This window comes from Sylvia atricapilla, chromosome 11 (assembly GCF_009819655.1).
Source record: "Sylvia atricapilla isolate bSylAtr1 chromosome 11, bSylAtr1.pri, whole genome shotgun sequence".
Taxonomy (NCBI): domain Eukaryota; kingdom Metazoa; phylum Chordata; class Aves; order Passeriformes; family Sylviidae; genus Sylvia; species Sylvia atricapilla.
This window is the reverse complement of record NC_089150.1, coordinates 22,139,080-22,158,612: the sequence shown is the minus strand read 5'-3', so window position 1 is coordinate 22,158,612 and position 19,533 is coordinate 22,139,080. Positions and strand designations below refer to the sequence as shown.

Sequence of the window (19,533 nt, the reverse complement as noted above, 5' to 3'; positions counted from 1 at the left end):
CAGGGTGAGTTGTTGATGTCCATATGGGCTGTGGGCAGATGGGCATCAGAGGCAAAGATACTGTCTCTCTGCGTTTGGGTGGTTCCTCTGTGCCTGGAGGACTTTCCCTGCAGGTATACAAGAGCCATGGACCTGGTGGATTGTGAACTTTCCCTGATAGGAGCTGCAATACTGTTGCTAGTAGTTTTGGAGATGCTGTGCCAGGACAGTATGGCTTTTGCTTCCTTGGAGCCTCTGTTGCCTTCTTGTGCTGTGTAGAAATAAACCCAGGACTTACTTATAGCACAGCACATAGGAAAGACAATTACACTTCAAAAAAAGGGAATGGTGGTGCACTTGCTCTTCCCTGGCTGTGGCTAGCATGTAGTTTAATGGGCATTATTCTGTTTCTTTCCCCACTGCTAGATATTGTGATTCCAGGTACAAACACATCCACTGATGTGCAAGCAAGAATCAGTGCTGGTGAGAGCATCCACATCATCCGAGGGACAAAAGGTAATTCTGTCCTGCTAAGACTTGTGGATAGCGTACTAGCCAGAGATAATTAGGAAAGAAAATGATGTAAAGGCATGAATCAATCCCTTGAGAAAAAAAGAAACAAGAAGGGAAGGAAACAAGAGTTAGAAGTGACTGTTGCAGCCCGTGCTCTGGGTGTGCTGATGCTGCACGGCTGTTGTAGCTGTGGCTGCTCCTGGTCCCTGAGAGGAGCTGTTCAACTTTGGGGCTCAGTTCTTCCTTCACATAAGTCCTCAGTTCAAGTCCTGAGGCTTCTGCAAGTCCAAACGCTCCCTGCTTCTCCCAGAGCAAACTGTTTCAAGTGTGAAGTTCCACATTTCCCAGTGGCACACTGAGAGGGGTGATCTCCAGTCCAGGAAAGCTGAAAGGGTGAAAGTGAAGGGGGAGAAAGGGGGTAGAAGCCCTCCACTGTGTCTATGCAGCACTGCTGTCCTGTTCTTGCACAAGAAACCTTGCAGGATCCAGGTCCTGAGCTGAGATTGGAGTTGTAATGAAGTTGTTGAATGAAGTTGTCCTGCCTCTGTTCCAGGGACATATATCCGGACCAGCGACGGTCGGATTTTTGCCATACGAACCACTGGGAAGCCGAAGGGCAATGAAGACCGTCGGACAGCTGCCTCAGGTAGGGGCCTGTGGGTGCTGTGTGGGGCTTGCACACGTGCTTCCCTACTGGAATAGGGAAGGGACAGTATTCCCTGATGTATTCCATCATGTCTGTGTTTACAGCAGACCCTGCCATATCCCCAAGATATTCCCACCTTCCTTTCCAGCATTGTTCTTGGCCCACAGGCTTTTCTCTGAGGTCACCTGCCCCATCTCCTCATTTGCAGGCTCCCAGAGCTCTTCCCTGAGTCCACGAGCAATGGCAGACACAGTGCCTCATCCCCACAGCTCCCCAGTGCAGAGGAGCTCACTCGGCCCATCGCCCCCGACAGCCCTGAGATCATCAGCGAGCTGCAGCAGTATGCGGAGGCGGCGGCCGCGCGTGAGTCCCGCCACAGCTCTCCCAGCACCACCACGGCGCAGGGCCACAGTACCCGCACGAACAGCACGCCTGGCGCCGCCGCCCGAGGAGCCGAGCAGCACGTGGGGTTCCCTGCATGGCTCCCTCCGTGTCCTCAGCCCTGCCAGCCACCAGCCAGCACAGCAATGCCCACCCAGTTTTGGACTTACGGGGCAACAAGCGCAAGTCGACGTCGCCATCAGCTCCGGAGGAGCAATCCCGGAGGCAGCAGAAGAAGCGCCAGTTGCCGTCGTCCATGCAGCCGTACGAACACGGGTACCCCATCTCTGGTGGGTTCACCATGCCTCCTGTCTCTTTAAACCACAACCTAACCCATCCATTGCCTCCCAGCCAGGAAACTCCTTGTACATGGGCACTGGCTCCTCTTATTACCAGCTGCCCAATTTACTCCCAGACCCTCATCTGGTGTTCCCTGTGACTACTGACCCTCTGCTGACAGCCGGCACCGCCAGCTCTTCTGCTGCTACCTCAGCCACCGCCAGCGTCCCCTCATTCATGCTAAACCCTTCTCTGACAGGGGTGCTGCCCAATTATTCACTTCCCTTCACGCAGTCACTCCTGCCCGAGCCCAGGATGTTTGCTCCTTTCCCAGCCCCTGTCCTGCCTAGCAGCCTTCCCAGGAGCATGGCATCTGCCTACCCTGGCTACATGTCCCCTCACTCGGGCTACCCGACTGGGGGTGTCCTTCAGTCCCAGGTGCCTCAGTTTGAACCCCAGGAGGTCCCAGAGGTGGGATGCAGCTCTAATGATGAGGACAAAGACGATGATGTCATAGAAATCACAGGGAAATAAAAAGGCCCAGCTCCTGCTCTGTCTCAGCTCCGCCAAGAGGCAAAGGTTGCAGTACCTTTTTGGGAGTCAGGATTTTCTCTCTGGGCCACGGCAGTGGGTGGAGAAGGATGCGAAGGGTGTGGCGTGGGGGTGGTTTTGTTCTTTTCGTTTTGTTTTGTTGTGTTTTTAGCTGTCGAGGATAAGAATTGTATTAGGGGGCCTGGAGAGGGATAGAGTGGACCTTTGAGAGCCACGGGAGCAAGAGCCAGAGAGGAAGGAAGCAGCAATGCAAACTGTAGGAGTGCTTCCCCCACACTCTGTTTGTCTGTCTGTCTCTGTTCTCTGTCTTGTCTGGCCGTGGAGGCTTGGTGTTGTGAGTCACTGCCCTTCTCAGGCCTGGAGGCACAGGCTTGACTGCTGGCAGGGCCGAGCTCCCTCTCACATGAACTGCCTTATCTGTGAACTTCTCTCTCTGCGAGAGGGGTGGGCCGGGGATGACTCCACCAGAGGTTGGGGACAGTGTTTTTAATGGGGAGGGAGTGGGGAGGCATCTACATTGTGTATGTTGGGGCAGGGAGGGAGGGGATTGATGTCAAATAAAAGAAGAAAGAAAAGAAAAAAAAGATTAAAAAAAGAGAAAATACCCCACAATTTGTCACCCTCTTCAAATTCACATGAGACTAGAGTGTGAGGGCTCCAGGCAGGTTCCTGTGCCAGGGCCTGTGGGTGTGATGCCACCTCTATATGCCAGGCCAGGTGAGTGGAGCAATCCCACATGTCTTGGTGGCCATCAGAGGGGGATCCTGCTGACTTCCCTGTATCCTGCCTGGCTGTGTGAAGGCCACGTCTCACCCTGCTGTGGCCCACCAGATCCAGGGGTGGTGGGCTCGCTGCTGCTTCTGAACAGCACCAGGCAGTGGAGAGGTTGGGAGGGGACACTGGACCAGTGCCATTGCTGTTGAATCTGTGACTGGAGAGACTTTTCCCTGCACAGAATCTCTACATTAATTTATTTCATGAAGGCATAATATTTATTGTCTGGGGGAAGTCTTTCTTTCTACTTTTTAAATTAATTTCCATATTAAAAAAATAAAAAAGCTGGCCTCCATCATGCAGTGGTCGCTTGTTGGGTTGTCTGTGTGGGGAGAAGCAGCTGGTTGACCAAAGCCTAGCCTAGGAGCAGGCCCCTACCATGGAGGTGGCCTGTGGCTGACCCAGGTGGCACCAGTTGAATGTGTCCCATCAGGGCATTGTGCCAGAGCAGGAGCTGCTCTGGGTGCTGAGCGGCTGGAGGGAGGATGGAATCCTCTTCTTGTGGGGCTGCTGGAGGACAACATGTGGAAACCTCCTATGCTCATTCCCAGTGAGACAGAGGAGAACTGTGAGGTGCGTGGAGCTGGGAAACAGAGTTCTTAATGAGGAAGTGCCTTTCCCCATGCAGGGATTGGTGCTTCTGCTCAGCCCCAGGAGTGCAGAGCCTGGTCCTGGCCCTGCCAGCACGCACCCAGCTGCTACTCAGGTCCAGGGGCTCCGAGAGAGAGGCTAGGATACCCAGGTGCAGCTGGGCTTGGAGCATGTGACTGTGTGTGAGAACGCACTAGGATGGACACTCGAAATCCAGGAACCTCCATGTCACATCTGGGTGTCACCATGCAGGAGCTGTGCTCACCTGCGTTGGGTGTCCCTGGAGCTGGTGGTAGCCTGTAGGGGACCCTTAGTAGGCCATGGAAGCTGCAGTCACTGGTGTTAGCTGGGACCAACTAGGTGTAGGAAAGGGCAGGATGTCCTGACATGCTCCACCAAAGGGGTGCTGGAAGATGGGGACCTCCCTTACCGAGATGAGAGGGTTGTGTGTGCACGCATGTGTACAGAAACACAATAAAATTGTTACGGGGCTTTCCTAGTGTCTTTCTCTGTTTAATGGACATTGTCTGTCAAACATAACCACACCATTCATAGAAGCCTTAGATCAACAGTTTAGCTATGCAAATTATTTTAATTATTTAAAAAAAAAAAAAAACAACAACAAACATTAAAATAGTGCTTTCTTCTTTAACATATCCTAGGAGTTGAAAACCGAGGGGTTCTGAGCAAACTGCTGGACAACTTGTCTTTGGATGCACCATGGAAATAAAATCAAAAGCCCCCACAAAAGTAACAAAGCAAATTAACTGATGGTGTTCATGCAAGTTTCTCCAAAGACTTGACAGTGCTGCATCTGTGAGTCATGCCCTCCTGTGCTCTGTGTCCACCTCATGCACTACCCTCTGACACTGATTGTATGACCAGCTTGCCCAGCTGTGCGTTGTGTCCCTGTGAGGCTGTCAGTTTTCCTGTGGATTTGGGGGAATGAACCTAGGCAAGGGCTTTCTTTGTCCAGAGTAGCAAGTATTGAGACCTGTGGGCGCGTGTGGGAGGTGGGAACATGAGCAGACCCCCCAGAGCCCTGCAGCCATCCCAGCCCTTCCTGTGGGGGTCAGGGTACTGGGGCTCATCCCAGTGACCCTCACACGTAATCTCTGATGGGGCCTGTGCTGGGCCAAGGTGTGAAAATGGCTGGGGGCAGTCAGCACTGTGGTCTGGATGTGGTACTGGTGATTGCACACCTCTCTGCTCCTTGCTTTTCTCCAGGAGAGAGCCCAGGGCTTCCAGAGCCAGCGCATCCCTGTGCTGCCACCTGATGTTCTCCAGTGGTTCCCCAGCAGAGCCGGAGCCCTATGGCTGTAGGGGCTGAGAATGCCACAGGGTGCAGAATGTGCTCCGGGCTGGCTGTTAACCCAGCACTAGAGAGAGGTGTGATGCCTGTTCCACCCTCCCTTGTGGCCATGGCTTGTACACCACCTAGGCACCCTCCATACGGTGTGGCTGCCCTGTGCATGACCCACTGCTGGCAAACATCCACAGCCCCGGGCAGCTGCAGCAGCCCCAGCTCTGCCCCCTCCACAGTCCTGGGCCCCCCTAGTGAGGAGATGAGCCCTGGAAGAGCTTCGGCTGAGGTGGTCACAGAGATGGCCACAATGCCTGACTACAGGGCTCCCGTGGGAGCTGGCAGTGCCTGGGGCTGCTCCAAGGCAACTGGAGGCACCTGCTCTGCCACGGTGCCATGGGAAGGATTTCCTGTGCCCCACAGAAGCCACAGGAGGGGTTGTGGGTTGTCCCCAGCGAGGGAGCTCTCTAAGCTCTAAAACTCCCCTCCCATGGGGCCTGCTCTTCTCCCTCATCTGCTCTCCTCAGAGGTTTCTCCTCTCCAGCATGTGTTTTCTGCTGCAGAGGGTCCTCTCTTGGTTTTCCTGAGCGTGGAACAGGGGCTTCCCGGCACGGGTTTAAATTTTTCTTCTGCTGCTGAATTTCTTTCTCTGAATGACCTGATGGAAGCAGCATGCTGGTTCTCAGAGGGGCTGCGGGTGACACAGAACAGCAGTGCAGGACTCTCTTGCAGAGGGTTTGGGCAGTAAGGAAGATTCCTGAGCACAGCCCAAGGCCAGGACAGATCTGTGGGGGCCTCAGGAATGGTCAGCTGCCTCTACGCTGGCACCCAACCCTCGGCACTTGCCTTTGGTGGGAGGTTTGCTCTCCTGAGGACAGTTTGGGTGAAGGCTGGGTACCACTGTGGGACAGTGCCATGGGTGTGGGGTGGCTGCTGGTGCTCTGTGCCCTGGGCTTGGTGAGCTTGTTGCCCCCACTGCTGATGTGGCTATTGGGGCTTCCTGGGGAGCTGCAGGTTGGGGAAAACACAGCCCATCCTGGCCCATGTTGGGCAGGATCTGCTGCACATTGTCCTGGAGTGTCTGGGAAGGTGGGGAGGTTGGGTGCAGCCACTTGGAAAAAGCAAATATTCTGGCAAGCAAAGAGTGCAATTTCCACAGGGTCTTCACTAGAAATGATGTGTATTTTGACTTAATGATGTCAGTGAATCATAGAAGGGTTTGGGCTGGAAAGGAGCTTAAAGACTGTCTTGTTCCAGCCCCCCTGCCATGGGCAGGGACACTTTCCACTAGACCAGGTTGCTCCAAGCCCTGTACAGCTTGGCCTTGGATTGGGATTGGCAGCCACAGCTCCTCTGGACAACAAATTCAAGAGTCTGAATGTGCGAAGATTGCTGCTGGTTTGGGGGTAGCTTCCAGGCCAACAGGGACAAGTACAGCAAATACCTTCACCTGGTGTTTCTTGCCACTCTGGAATAAATTTTGCTGATCCAGTCTTGGAAGGACCAGGGGTGGAGGTGAGCTGGGGCTGGGGAAAGAAGTTGAACAAGGACCATAATCCAGCTAAATTACAGTGAGGGATGGCTCCTTGCAACATGGAGCAAGTGCTCCCTATGAAGGGACGATGGGGCAAGTGAGGGAGAGAAACCTCTGCCACCTCCCAGACCACCACTGCTGCCTCGGCTGCTACCCAGCTCAGAGCTGGAGTCTGGCAGATCCATGGGAGCCTGAAGGAATCCATCACTGAGTCTCATTTGGGGTCTTCTGTTGGTTTGGGTTCTTTTCTTCTGTTTTTCTTTTCTTTTCTTGTTTTTTACTACCGCCTTAGTTGTGGCCCGTCTCTGTGAGTTGGAAAGAGGAGTATTGCTAGCAGGGTGGGTCAGTCGTTGGCCCCACGCATGATCATGGCTTCCCTCTTCTCTCTGTCAAATGGGATGTGCTCGCCTGATTTCCCAGAACAGAGACTTTGAACAATTTGTTGTTATATGATGTATTTATTTTTACTTGTGTTTCATGTCATTTTTAAAAAAATAATAAATCCTAAGTTGGTATAACTGCCTGTTGCTTCTCTCTCTTTTTTTTTCTTTTCTTCACCCCACCCCCCCATCCCCGCAGTAAAATAAATGTCAAAATGCAAAAAGGAAAGTGGTTTCATTTGAAGTGGGTTGGAGCTAGGCTAGGATGAGCATCTCGCACACCTGGAACCCAGGCTCAGCCCGGAACTGTCATGCTGCTTCTAGCAGCACCTGGGCTCCATCCACACCTCGGCAGCCACCCAGGTGAGCATCCTGCCGCCTCCACAGGGAAGAGAGGCATCACACGGCTGGCCCTGCCTGGGCTGGGTGCTGCGGGAGTTAGGGAACAGCATGGACCTTGGGACAGCTGGCCCGTGCCCCTCCCTGCCCTCTATTGCTGCTGCTGATCATCAGTCAGGGCCAGGGGGAAACAGGGAAAATAAATATTCTGCAGGTAAATAGCTTTGAGTCTCCGAGAGCCGGCGAGGGCTGCCTGCCCTGTCCCCGGTGCCCCGTGGGGCGTGGAGAGGCCGCGGGGCTGGCGGGGCTTGAGGTAGTAACAGGCGAGGCGGTTCTGCACGGGAAGGCGAGAGGTGTCCGGAGCTGATGCCGACGTGCGAGGAGAGCCCTGGAGAGACTGGGGAGGGAGCTGTGGGCAGCCCTGGCTCCCTCTGCCTCTCACAGGCCCTGTGGCTGCCTCCGCCACCGGCCGTTCCTACTGTCCGGGGACGGGTGCTGCCACTTCTGCCAGGCTCGCTGCCGCTGGCGTTCCTGCAGCCGCAGGGCATTGCAGTAGGCGTCCAGGTTGGTGCCCGGCGCCCCCAGGGCCCGCGGCAAGCCCTTGGAGCCCGGGTGCAGGTCAGTCCGAGGCCGGGGGCTGTGGTGGGTCCCTCCCGGCTCAATCTCCTTGTTCCGTTTGTACGGTGGCAGCTCCGTGGCCTCGTGTCTGATGACGCGGAGGCTGTACCGGGTGAGGGGCCGGGAGAAGGAGCGCTCCACCGCCTGGCACTCGTAGGTGCCCATGTCCTCCCTCGCCAGCTGGCGGATCAGTAGCCCTTGCTCCAGCACCAAGAAATGTCCGTTGTTCCTGACCTGGGGCAAAGACACACCTCATGGGTCAGTCCCTGAGGATAAAGCCAGCCCTGCCCCTCGTCCCTTCCGCCCTGTCCTCGTACTCGCTCGGGGCTGTCTCCTCGCCGCGCCGCACCAGCCATCGGATCGTGATCTGCGGGGAGCGCGCCAAGCACTCGAGGAAGGTCGAGTTCTTCTCCACCCCAAAAACCACCTTCTCCACCGCAGCAGTCCCTGTGCAGGGGAGAGGGTGAGAACCCGGAGTGGGGGCTGTGCGACCAGAGGGAGGGCAGCAGGGAGCAGCCAGTCCGCGGTGAGGGCACTGGTTCCCAGCGCGGTGCCTCCCGGGCACGGCGCTCCCTGGGCACAGCCGGCTGTCCCTGCCGGAGCTGGTGCTTACCTTCGGCCGTGTCCTGGCACTGGCTGAGCGGGTCAGCTTTCAGCACGTCCTGGCAAGCGGGCACGCCTGTGGGAGAGCAGAAAAGGCTGTGGCTGTCCCACCCCAGGCTGTGGGATTCCTCTGTGGCAACGCCCCGAGAAAGGGAGACCAGGAAAGGGTGGGTGGCAGGCAGGCAGAGCGGCAGTAGGGGTCTGGCTGATGGGTAAAGCTCCCGGGCTGCCGCTTGCCCATTCCCTGCTTGAACAGCATCACCCTTGCAGGGGCACACACTCACCTCTTCTCGCGTGAGCAGGTGTGAGGCGCAGGTCTTGCTGTCCCAGGTGCAGTAGGGATCCCTGGCCAGGCAGCAGTCGGTGCAGGTTTTGCCGTAGAGCTCGCAGCGGAACAGGGAGAGCCGGAGCAGCCCGTGGGTGCAGCTCACAAACAGCTCCTGCTGCTCGGGGCAAGCGGGACAGTGGCCATCAGCACCCCGGCTGGAGACCGGGGGTTGGCAGGGAACAGAGCCCCTACCCCCGTGCTGTGGTGGGGACCACTGGGGGACAGTAGGAGTGCGAGACAGACCCTCCCACCCCCTTAAGGCCCTGGCAGGATCCCATTCCCTAAATGTGCACCCCTGGGGCAAGGGACCCGGCAGAGTTGCTGGGACCAGCTGATCTCTATCCGTGTCCCTGGACTGCTTTAGGGAGAATCAGAAGGGAGACTCACCCGCTTTGGTGATAACTTCAGTCCAGGATGGGAGAAGGTACCTGCAGGGGAAACAAAAGGGTGCTGCAGCTACATTAGACCCTTCTGGGTGCCCCAGCCTACCAAGTAGGACTGTGCCCCCAGGGGTTACAGGCAAGGAGCTTGATGTGGGCAGCCCAGGACAGCTCTGCCCAGTAGCCCTGCTTTCAAAAGCTGGGCTCAGTCCTCCCATTTCAGCATGGGCTCCAAAGTACAACCCACACCTCAGGGGACTGGATGGCTCCAGTTCCACTGGCAACCCCTCTGTGCTTTTCTGCCGCCCAGAGCGGGTAGGAGCCCCAGCAGTGAGGTGAGAGCCTCCCCGAGAGCTGCAGTGAATTCCTGCAGAGCCTGCAGGAGCGTGCCACGGCCACGGGAGGCTGTGTGGTCCAACCACCTCACTTCAACCCCCGCGGTGCCACTCTGGCTGCCTGTACCTTAGTGACGCTGATCTCCTCCAGGCTGATCACCTCGGGGCCATGGCTCACCCCGACGGCCAGGGCCACTTTCAGGACTTTGCCGTCATCTGTGAAGGCCGCGGGAGGAGGAGCTGTCAGGGTTGAGAAGCCCCCCGGGCTGGCAGGACCAGAGTGCCACACGAGCTGCCCCGTGGTGGCAGCGTTCCCCGAGCTGGGGCAAGCTCCCACCTGTGCCGAGGAAGAGCACGTCGTACTCCCGGTTCTGCGTGTCCAGCCGGTGCAACCAGCAGCCGCCGCAGCCGGTAGGGCACATTGACCCGGACCAGCACGGGCTGCCCGCCCTGCGGGTGCACGGGCTCCCACATCAGCTGGTGGCTGCGCATGAAGCTGATCAGCTCGTCGGGGAAGTCCTTGGTGGACTGCAGGAGGGGGTCGTACGTCTCACTGGGGCAACTGTGTGACACAGGGGTTGCAGTAGGGCGACCAGCCTGTCCCACTCTCCCGCTCGGCTGCTCCCCATTCCCTTACCGTGCCGGGGCGGGGGTAGGGGACACGTCCCTTGTATTCTACCCAACGGTAGTCGAATCCTTCCTTGTGTGCGAAGGGGCCGCTGAAGGCAGCTCTCACGGCGGCCATGGAGTAGATGCAGACGGCAGACCCACTGAAGACACCACTGTCGGGAAGCACAGGGCTCTCACGGTCTCAGCTGCTCCACGGGGATCAGTTGTTTGCACACCCACTCCCTGAGCCCACACTGTCCCCTGTCAGCCCTGGAGTCATGCACAGCACCCCGGTGGTGACAGGAATCCCTTTGACACAGCCGGTCCAGCCTGGGGATCACTGACTGTGCAGATGCCAAAACTGTGGTTTAATGATGGGCTGGTGAACCAGCAGCAGGACAAGCAAGGAAATGCTGGTGACCCTTCCTCAGCCAGCTGGGTGCTACTCCTGCCCTTCTTCCCACAGAACTCCCTGGTGAGCAGCACTGGTTGGAATGTCCCACACAGGGTCTTGCTCACCTGGAGACTGTGAAGAGCCCGAAGATAAGGGGGTTCTGGGGGTCCCGGGTGCGCAGGAGGAAAACATCCTCTGCAAAAAGAGAGGTGGAGGTTAGGCACCCAGAGCTGGAGCACCAGTCCAGAGGATGCAGGTGGGCATCCTGGGGCTGTGCTGGAGGGAGCAGCCATGGTGGAGCTGCATTGCTCCTGGCTGCAGACGGGGCTAGGCACTCACCCAGTTGGTCGAAGTGTGTCTCAGTGCCCTGAGGCCCGGGGATGGAGCACACCAGGCGGGCCTTCAGGAACGTGCTCCAGCGGTTGATGAGGCTGCGCTTCCCTCCAGCATCGTTCTGCCAGGCACCAAGAACCAGGATCAGTCCAGCCTCTGAGTCTCCTCCACTGCTGTGCCCTCCTCATTCCCACAGAGGGACATGCCCAGCCCTGAGCCTTCTGCCCTGTGGTAGGTGTGCAGTGACACCCTCACATTCCTCTGCTTCGCATGCACCTCGGTCCAGAGCAGGTAAAAACCCACCTAATGGGGACAACAGGCCACAGGGTGCTGGCCTTGGCAACTGACCTTGCAGACCCTGGCCACCCTGGCATGGATGTGCCGCCACTCCCACTGGCCAGCTTCCATGGCCGTCTCACGGAAGAAGATGTAGACTTTATCATCGTGGGGATTGTAGGTATCGGGGATGGCGTAGGCACCAACAAATGCGGGCTCTGCGGGGGGAAGAAGCAGCACAACATGGCCCGGTGCCCTGATCCCACCCTGTGGTACTGCCCTGAAAGCCCTTGGGAACAGTGTGAGGCACTGAGGGGACACAGGGCCCATGGAGACCTGGCTACCCAGGAGGCAGAGCACCACTCCCAGTGCTCAAGATCTGGAACGTGCTGGAGCATGGGTCCTATCAGGAGCTTCATCAGTGCTTCCCCCCAGCAAGGAGAGAGGGCCCAGACCAGAGCTCTGGCCTCAGGGCTGGCTCCAGCCTCTCTCCAGCTGGAAGGAGAGGCCCCCATTGCCCACAGGTCACCCTCCTCCTACCGTGTAGCCAGTGGTCCTGGTTCTGCTCCGTGCGGATGTAGCTCTGCTCGGCCCCATGGACCCAGGTCCGTAAGAAGGCAGCGCTGCTGCCCATGAAGTCACTGGAGGTGCCTGAATACAGCTCCCCACCTGCAAAGTCAGGGGGGTGTGGGTGGGAAGCAGTACCTCTCAGTGCAGATTATTCCCAGCACTCCCCCCCCAACAGGATCCCCTCTGCTCCTCACTCACTCTTACCAATGAGGAGTCCCGTGAATGGTTCATGGGGGCTGTATGGGCATCGTCCTCGCCCCGACTCCAAGGACTGTGTCACCAACTGCATTTGGGGAGCCCTGGTACCCTGCCAGAGCCAAGGGAGAGATGTCAGCCCAAGGGGAGTCTGGGGAAAAGCTGGAACTTGGGGGAAAAGGATGGAAAGGAGGTCGGTGTGTCTGTGATGAGTGAGTTCCTTGAGCAGGATGCCAGAACCTGGTCCCATCCCCATTGGGACACCCTGACACTCCCAAACCAGTGTTGCTCTCTCCATGGGAATGCCAGGGACTGCACCAGGCTGGCCACCTCCCGAGGCCGTGGGGCTCCCTCTCCCCCTGCTCCCAGGGAGAGGAGTCTCTTGGCACCTTCTGCCAAGGGGAATCCGTAGTCATAGGGATATGTCTGTCCAAGGTGTCCCTCACCTTCCCCCTGGCTCCCAGTTGGATGAAGGCACAGACGGGTTGGTAGGAGCCGGTGCCACAGGCAAACACATGGGTCTGGTTGAAGGGCTGGAGGAGGCGGATGAAGTTGGCACACTCGGTCTGTGCAGGGGAGATGTTTGTCAGGCCTGAGCTGGGGTGGCTGCTGGGGTGTGGAGCCTGGCCAGGCCCTGTCCTAGCAGCTGTTCAGCTGGGCTCAGCTCCGGCTGGCTCCACACCGGCATTCCAGGCAGACCCCGGGCTCCCCTTTGGGGTGACGGGATTGTTTATTATCAATGGTGAGCTGCCAAAGGCAATGGGTGGGGGCTGCCAGCCCTACTTACCTCCACATTCTTCCCTGCCAGCTGGCAGTGCTCCACCTGCTCCCTGGGGGCTGGCCAGAAAATCTGAAACATAAAAACACTGCAGATGCAGCCCCTGCTTCCCTCGGCCTCCTGTGGCACCAGTGGGAACAGGCTCAGCCAACAGGTGCTGCCAGGCTCAGGTGCACAGCGAGGACCTGGAGTTGCCCCTGAGTTCCCAGTGGGCAGCCTGCCAAATCAACTCAGAGTGAACCTGGTGTGAGGACAAAGCCTAGACATGCTGAGGCCCACCCAGGAAGTAGGCAGGCTTTCCTGGATCCCAGCCTGTGGGAACACCACGCTGCAGCACCATTATGGGATTTTTTTTGTTGGGCTCCAGCCGTACCCCCGGCCAGCAGGATGTCTTGGGATGACGTTAGTGGACTTGCTGCTGGAGTTCTTGAGGCAGCATCAGGGACTAGGTGTGACAGCAACGCTCTGGGCACTGCCTGCAGTCCACCCAGGTCACATCTCCTGGCCAAGCCACCCTGTTCCTCTGGCACCAGCCCTTCCCAGCAGGGCTCAGCTCCACCAGGGATGGGCTGACCCCACTGATTGAAACATCCTGGTGTAAATGTGTCCCCGGTGAGGTTAGAGCAGGCCCGTTCAGAGCACATCCACACCCATGCCCTGGCGCTGGGACAAGGAGTGGTTCCCAGGGAGGAAGGGGCCAGCCTGGCCAGGGCCTCCTCCTCCCAGCACTGACCTTCTCAGGCTCCCTGCTGGGATGATCCAGGTGGAGAAGGAAGATATGGTTTTTTGCTCCCACCATCAGCCAGGCTCTGTCTTCATCCAACAAGAGGGCTTGGAATTCCATCCCATCCCCTAAGGCCAGCAGCAGGTGAGAGCTGTTCGATTTCAGCAGGTCTGAGGAGCACAAAGGTGAGAGAAAGGAAACCCATCCAGAGGCCCCATGCCTCCCTCTCTGGGACAGCTCTGGATACCTATCCTTGCTCCAAGGTTACACGATATTCCTGCCACTGCCTTGGCAAAACCCACCACCCTCGGTGCCCCTGAGCTCATCATGGTGCGGAGCTGAGAGAGAGTCACTTGTACAGAGAGCAGAACTGTGCTTGACCTTGCCCTGGCTGGGCTGGTTTGCAGGCACAAGGCAGGACAGAGGTTCAGCTCCAGTAGCTCAGAGTGCTCAGCTTCCAGCCTGCCTTCCAGAGGAACTCCTGGAGCCCTAAAGCCTCTGCACCCTGAAACCAAGGGCAGAGGATGCAGCAGAGAGGTGACTTGCTTGCTGTGACTCCTGGCATGTTTTCCCAGGGCTTCAGATCAGGAGAGTCTTCATAAAAAAAGGGGGTTGCTCTTTGCTGGGGCAAAGAATCCCTCCAAGGAAAGGCTGTGTGGAAACAAAGCCAACACAGCCTGCTCTGAACACCCTCTGTGAGTGGGGTAGAGCCCAGCAGCCACTTCACAGACTCAGAGGCTTAGGGATGGGTGCAGAGTCAGGCAGGTGGATAGATGCACTGGGACTGACCCTTGGAAGGGATGTCCCCATCTGTGCCACCTCAACCCAGGACTCCACATTTCCCACTACTGTGTCCTGAGGCACAGCCTAAATCCAGCATTAGGCTGGCTCAGAAAGGGAGCCAGATCCAAGAGTGCCATAGACCAAATGCCCTCCTTTGGGAGTGAGACAGGACAGTGGGAAAGGCTCTGCTCTTCTGGTTGTGGCTGCTCCCGTGCAGCAGCTGGGATGGCTCGCCTCGCCCTTCTGGCACAGTTGTGGCCATATGAGTGTGTGAGGAGGAAAATAAGCTGTTGTGTCTTGGTTGAAATCCTGGAAACAACATCCCTGGGGCTAGTATTGGTCTGTGATGTGCCAGGTTTGGGGGCTGTGTGTGCAGGTCCCCCAGTTCAGCCAAAGCTCCACCGACACCAGACCGCAGCAGCTGCCAGCCCCCAGCCCCTGCTCCCAGGGATCAAACCAGCATTGAGTCAGTCCTTGGAGCTTCCAGAAGTCATAACACATCTCTCACCTCTCTAAAAGTGACAGGACTGTGGCTGGGGATAGAGGGCTGGCTACTCTGCCAAGGCTCCTCTTGGTGTAGTGCAGGGTAACGAGCAAAAGTAGGGCCATAGGAGGGGGAGATGGAGATGGGTTGCACTGGATGGGGGCTGAATGGAAGTGGAATGTGGCTGGAAATCCAGGGAAACCTGTAAGACCCAGGCTGAAAGTCTGCCCAAAATCACAGGGAGTGAAGCAGCGTGTTAGGAGCAGAGGGAAGGAGGTGACCAAGGGAAGCCCATGGTGGCCAGGCAGATGCAGGGTGGACAGGAGTGTGGGTGGACGTGCAGCCCCAGGTGCAGTTGGGATGGACGTGGGCACAGGCACGGCTCCTTCCAAAGGGAACCGGCTGACCCAGGAGGCTGTCTCACTTCCTTCCACTCCTTTTTCAGGGCAGAGGGGAAGTGAGGCCAGAGCCTGCAGGCTGGAGACACCACTGACATCCTCTGCTCCCTGCTGGGACAGGCAGCCCACGGGTTCCTGCCCGGATCCAGCAGCCAGGCTGGCTCCCAGCTAGCGCTTCCATCTACCCTGCTCCGGGGAGCTCCCGTTACAGTGGGGACACAAATCCTCCTCTGCCAGCAGCAGCTCCAAGCCACACCAGGGAACTCTTGGCTCTCCTCCTACTGCCACAAAAACTGCACAGCCCCACCGCATCTCCACCTTCCCTTCGGTGCACAAGGGCTCTCCTCTGGGTGCCAGAGATACAGGGCAGAAGGCTTTCAAGCCGTTTCCCACCAGCTGAATGGGATTAACAGCTGAATTCCTGTCCCTTCCTGCAGGCCATTGTCACTGCTGGAGGTGCGGTACATGGTTCACCCTCCTGTGTCTGCTAACACTCCCAGGACCTGCCTGATCCGGGGGAAATGTCAGGCAGGGCTCTGGAGGGGGATTGGGGTGGGAGGGCGAAGGCTCATCCAGTTCATTAGTTAAGAGGAATGGGTACAAGACTGGTCCTTATGAATGTCTTTGCTGGTCACCGTCTGACCTGCACCAGCCCTCTCTGAGGACAGGTTGATGGCAGAGCCCTCTCTGCTGCCTCTGGCAGAATGTGGGAGAACCTTGGAAGGACTTGCTGCCCTACACTTGCACCCTCTGGCAGATTAATGACCATGGAGTCTGAGCCTGACCCCATGGCTCTGCTCCCTCACCGAGAGACACTGAGTGCAGGGATCCAGACCCAGGGAGCTGCTGCACAAAAGCAGCTTCTTCTCACCTTCAGGTCATTGGATCCAAACCTGACATTGGAGACAGGGAAGTGGGGGGGGGGGGGGGGGGGGGGGGGGGGTCTGCAGCAGCCATGTCACGGCTGTGGGTGAGAAACATCCTCTCCTTTGTGCTCACCAATTCCCAAGGCCGTGGTGTTTGTCTTTATTGTTGAGACCACTGTAAGTGCCTTGTCCCATTCATCATCTCTGCCTGCCCCTCAGCCACACCGTCCTCTGTGCAGGACGACCCCAAACTTCCCGGGGTCACAGCCGGCTGTGCCGGAGGGCTGCCGTCTCCCCTTCCCCCTCACCAGGCTCAGCAGCCCACGGAGGAGATCCCTGGAGCCCAGGGGAAGCTTGGCGCTAAATCGGGCTCTGGCCCCTCACTGCTGCTGGCTGATAAGGGACGTGCCAGGGCAGCCCTTGGTGCGATAACCAGAGCCCGGTGACCTCCCCGTGCTCCGGAGCAGTTGCTGTGTGGTGGTGGCCTCTGGGTCCCGCCTGGCTGCAGATCAAAGGCTGGCAGAGGATTCGTTTGCCAGCTCCTGGAATATTCCCGCAGGAGGAGCTGGCAGGCGGGCTGTGGTTTCGCTGCTGCACTGCCCGGGGAAAGAGAGGTGGAGCTCAGGCAGCGCTGGCGCTGACCCAGACTGATCCAGCTGAGCCTAGGCTGCCCCTGTGTGCTATTATAATCCTCCTCCTCACCTCCTCGACAGGGTGGGAGCCGCTGCTGTTGTTCCTGGCCCCGTGCCCTGTGCCCCATCTTTCCTGTGCTCTTCCGGCCCTCCCTGCTGTCATTTCCTTCCCTCGACCCCGCTTACCGACGTCTTCTCCCCCGCCCCACCGAGGGCTCTGCCTGCCGCTCCCATGCTGGGATCTGAGGGCAAGGCTTGGTTCTGTGGATGGTCTCTCAAAGGCCTTCTTTTATTTATTTTTTTCCTAGGGTTTTTTAAACCTAAACTTCTCAAGGAGTTGTATCCTTGAACCCGCCCTGTGCTGTCCATGAGTCACATCTCTTTGCCATTGTTCACTTCGTCCTTGAGCCCTCCTGATGCTGCTGGGAGCTTCCTCTTCTGCCTCTGGTCAAGGTTTGAGAGCTGTTGGCATGCTGGGCCCGGGAGAGTGTGAGGCTTTGAAGTCAGCAGTCCCCTTTCTCTCCACCTGCCCCAGCCGCCCCATCTGCCTCCTCTGGCTCCAAGGAAAGGCAGAGCTGAGCTGGGCTATCAGCAGGGCCATCTCCTCACACAGATATCCTGCATGTTTGGGAGGTCCAGCCCTCTCCAGCCACAAATGGGGGCATCTTTCACAGGGACATCCAAGTCCCTGCCTGGAGAGCAGCTTCTCAGGGTGATGGAGTGGGTCAAGAGCATGGCCCTGGAGCCTGGAGTGCCGTGCCCATGGGAAAGCTGCTCTGCCCTCTCTCAGGTGTGGAGAGGGTTGGTCCAACCCTCACCATGGTCACATGCAGGGCAGCACTGAGGATGTGCTTAGTTGCCATCCTCCAAAGAAACTTGCTGGTTTTCATATAGGAGAAACTGAAAGCAGATCAGTTGGCCACATCCATGCTGCAGGTTCAAGAAGGGTGAAAAGCTCCCAGGCTCGCAAGGTTCTGTTCCAGCTGCTCAGGCCATTCCCCTGTAAACTTTCTCTAGGTATTTCCTTTCCACATTTCTCTGGGCTGTGTTCTGTGCTACCTGTCAGTCTGCCCTTGCTGCATCTTCTGGTCACCAAAGTAATCCCTCCCTCTGCATCAGGCTTGAGAGGACCAAACTGCCTCCTCGGAGGAACTCATCATCTAAACAGAGAGACAGCTGTTGGGAGGAAGGGAGAAGTGCAGCAGGGCGATCCTCTGCACAGAGAGTCAGTCTCTCCCAGCAGAAGAGGATCAAAGCAGAAGGGCTGATCTGGGGTAGGATTGTGCTGGTGGGAGGCAGAGGAAGAGGCTGGTGAGACTGTCCTGGGGCTCAGTGTCCCTGTGAGCTGAAGCAGAGGACATTCCCTAGGGGTATGCAGTTCAGCCCCAGCCCAGGGCACACCAAGAGAGATCCACAGTTAGTCTGAGCAGAAGGACATGCCCTCTGGTCCCAGTGTTCTGCTGAATCAGGGCAGGACATTTTCTGTTCAACCTCCTTTTCCTGCTTTTTGGCAGCAGCACTGGTGCAGCGTCCTCAGGGACTGTGCCTGAAGCTGCATCCCTGAAACATCCTGGGGGCCCACAGTGTGGAGAGTACAGCCATGACTAGAGGGCTGCCTGTCTCCCCAAGCCCTGACCACCCCTTTTCTCTCTGCAAGGTGCTGACCCCGAGGAACCCCTTACCTTTGTAGGTGAGGCGAAGGCGTGGGGCATGCTGCTTCCATGCCCTGCTGCTGCCCAGCTGCTGCAGGAGGAGGCATAGCAGGAGTGTGACGAGGCAGTGGCCAGGTGCAGCCCACATGCTGGCACAGGGCAGTGGGCAGGGTCTGGTCTCCCTCACAGCACCGTGGTCCAGCACCGAGATGCCACCTCCAACGCCAGCTGCAAGCAGAGAAGGGGGAAGGCTGCAGCTGTGCTCACTGGACCAGTGTGGGCACTGGGAAGGCAGCTGTGCCTGGGACATCCTCTGACCTCCCACCCCCCTTGGAGCTCCAGCACAGTCCATGTCCGGGGATTTGACAGGCTAGCTATTCCAGCCTGCTATGAGGAGGTGTGTGGGGTCACACCAGCATGCCCACATTATGTGGTAGCTGGGAGCGCTGGGCTTTGGGCATCCTGGAGGTGACTGACATGAGGGCAATAGTACACCCTCCAATGGGCTCTCAGAGCTTGGGCATCCTCTGCTCAGTATCTGCTCAGACCCCAGTGTTTGGCAGAGCCCGGTGAAGGATCCCTAATCTGTTTTCAGCTTGGGGTTAAATCTCATCCCTTTCTCTGAAAGGGGAATTGATGTTTTGGAGCACCATCCTAAAATGCCATTTTTGTGATCCCCCCAATATCACCTGTGTGTGTGCATGGCACATATCTGGCTAGGATCTCTGCAAATTCCTGGTCACTACAGAGCTCTCTGAGGCCACCAGCATTCACTGGCTCCAGGGTGCTGTGGATTGGAAGGGCTCTTTAACACATAAGCCCCTTTGGAGGTGTAGGGGTTCACAACCTTGCACAGCAGCTCCCACAGCCCCTCCCAGGAGCAGGCCTTGCCTGCCCGTTCTAACCAGCTAATCCAGGCTACTTAGATGCTTTTTCTCCACTTAATAAAAAACCTGCTCCCTACATGGCAGCTCTGACTAACTTCCTTTCTTGCTGCATATTAACTTCTTCCAGTCCCATGACTGAAAGATTTAAAATGAGCTTGTTGGCTCATCCCTGGCCAGAGGCTCTTGGCACAAGGAGCAAGGATTCCTGCCATCCCAGGGATGGGCTGTGGGAGGGATGGTAGACCCAAGTCTTTCCAACTGCCTTGCACAAGAAGGAGAGCTCAGCTCTGCCTAGGGTGGAGGTTTTGGGCTGCTGAAGTTGGGCTTTCTCTCCCTCCCAGCAGCAAGCTATGGTTGGGCTGGGGTGCAGCCCCTCAGGCTGGGTGTAGCTCCTTTCTTGCCCCTTCCCTGACTTCA

General features: G+C 57.5%; 2 protein-coding genes across 2 annotated transcripts in view; one reads left to right on the top strand and one right to left on the bottom strand.

The window, feature by feature from the left end:
• Positions 1 to 2,952, top strand: part of RAD54L2 (RAD54 like 2) — a 41,953-nt gene extending 39,001 nt beyond the window's left edge. The window contains 6 exon segments of the mRNA XM_066327057.1: positions 406 to 495; positions 1,046 to 1,138; positions 1,347 to 1,361; positions 1,364 to 1,609; positions 1,612 to 1,857; positions 1,860 to 2,952. Coding sequence (XP_066183154.1) covers positions 406 to 495; positions 1,046 to 1,138; positions 1,347 to 1,361; positions 1,364 to 1,609; positions 1,612 to 1,857; positions 1,860 to 2,332 — 1,163 coding nt within the window. The 3' untranslated portion in view covers positions 2,333 to 2,952.
• Positions 2,953 to 7,220: 4,268 nt separating this feature from the next.
• Positions 7,221 to 18,459, bottom strand: LOC136366146 (semaphorin-3D-like). Its single transcript, XM_066327056.1, is given in 20 exon segments — positions 7,221 to 8,123; positions 8,194 to 8,336; positions 8,503 to 8,557; positions 8,559 to 8,634; positions 8,775 to 8,935; positions 9,208 to 9,227; positions 9,230 to 9,248; positions 9,663 to 9,751; positions 9,873 to 9,924; positions 9,926 to 10,097; positions 10,174 to 10,317; positions 10,664 to 10,733; positions 10,878 to 10,992; positions 11,220 to 11,365; positions 11,688 to 11,816; positions 11,922 to 12,024; positions 12,359 to 12,478; positions 12,700 to 12,762; positions 13,424 to 13,584; positions 18,260 to 18,459. Coding segments are annotated over 20 exon segments (2,370 nt in total). The 5' UTR covers positions 18,378 to 18,459; the 3' UTR covers positions 7,221 to 7,709.
• Positions 18,460 to 19,533: the final 1,074 nt, after the last annotated feature.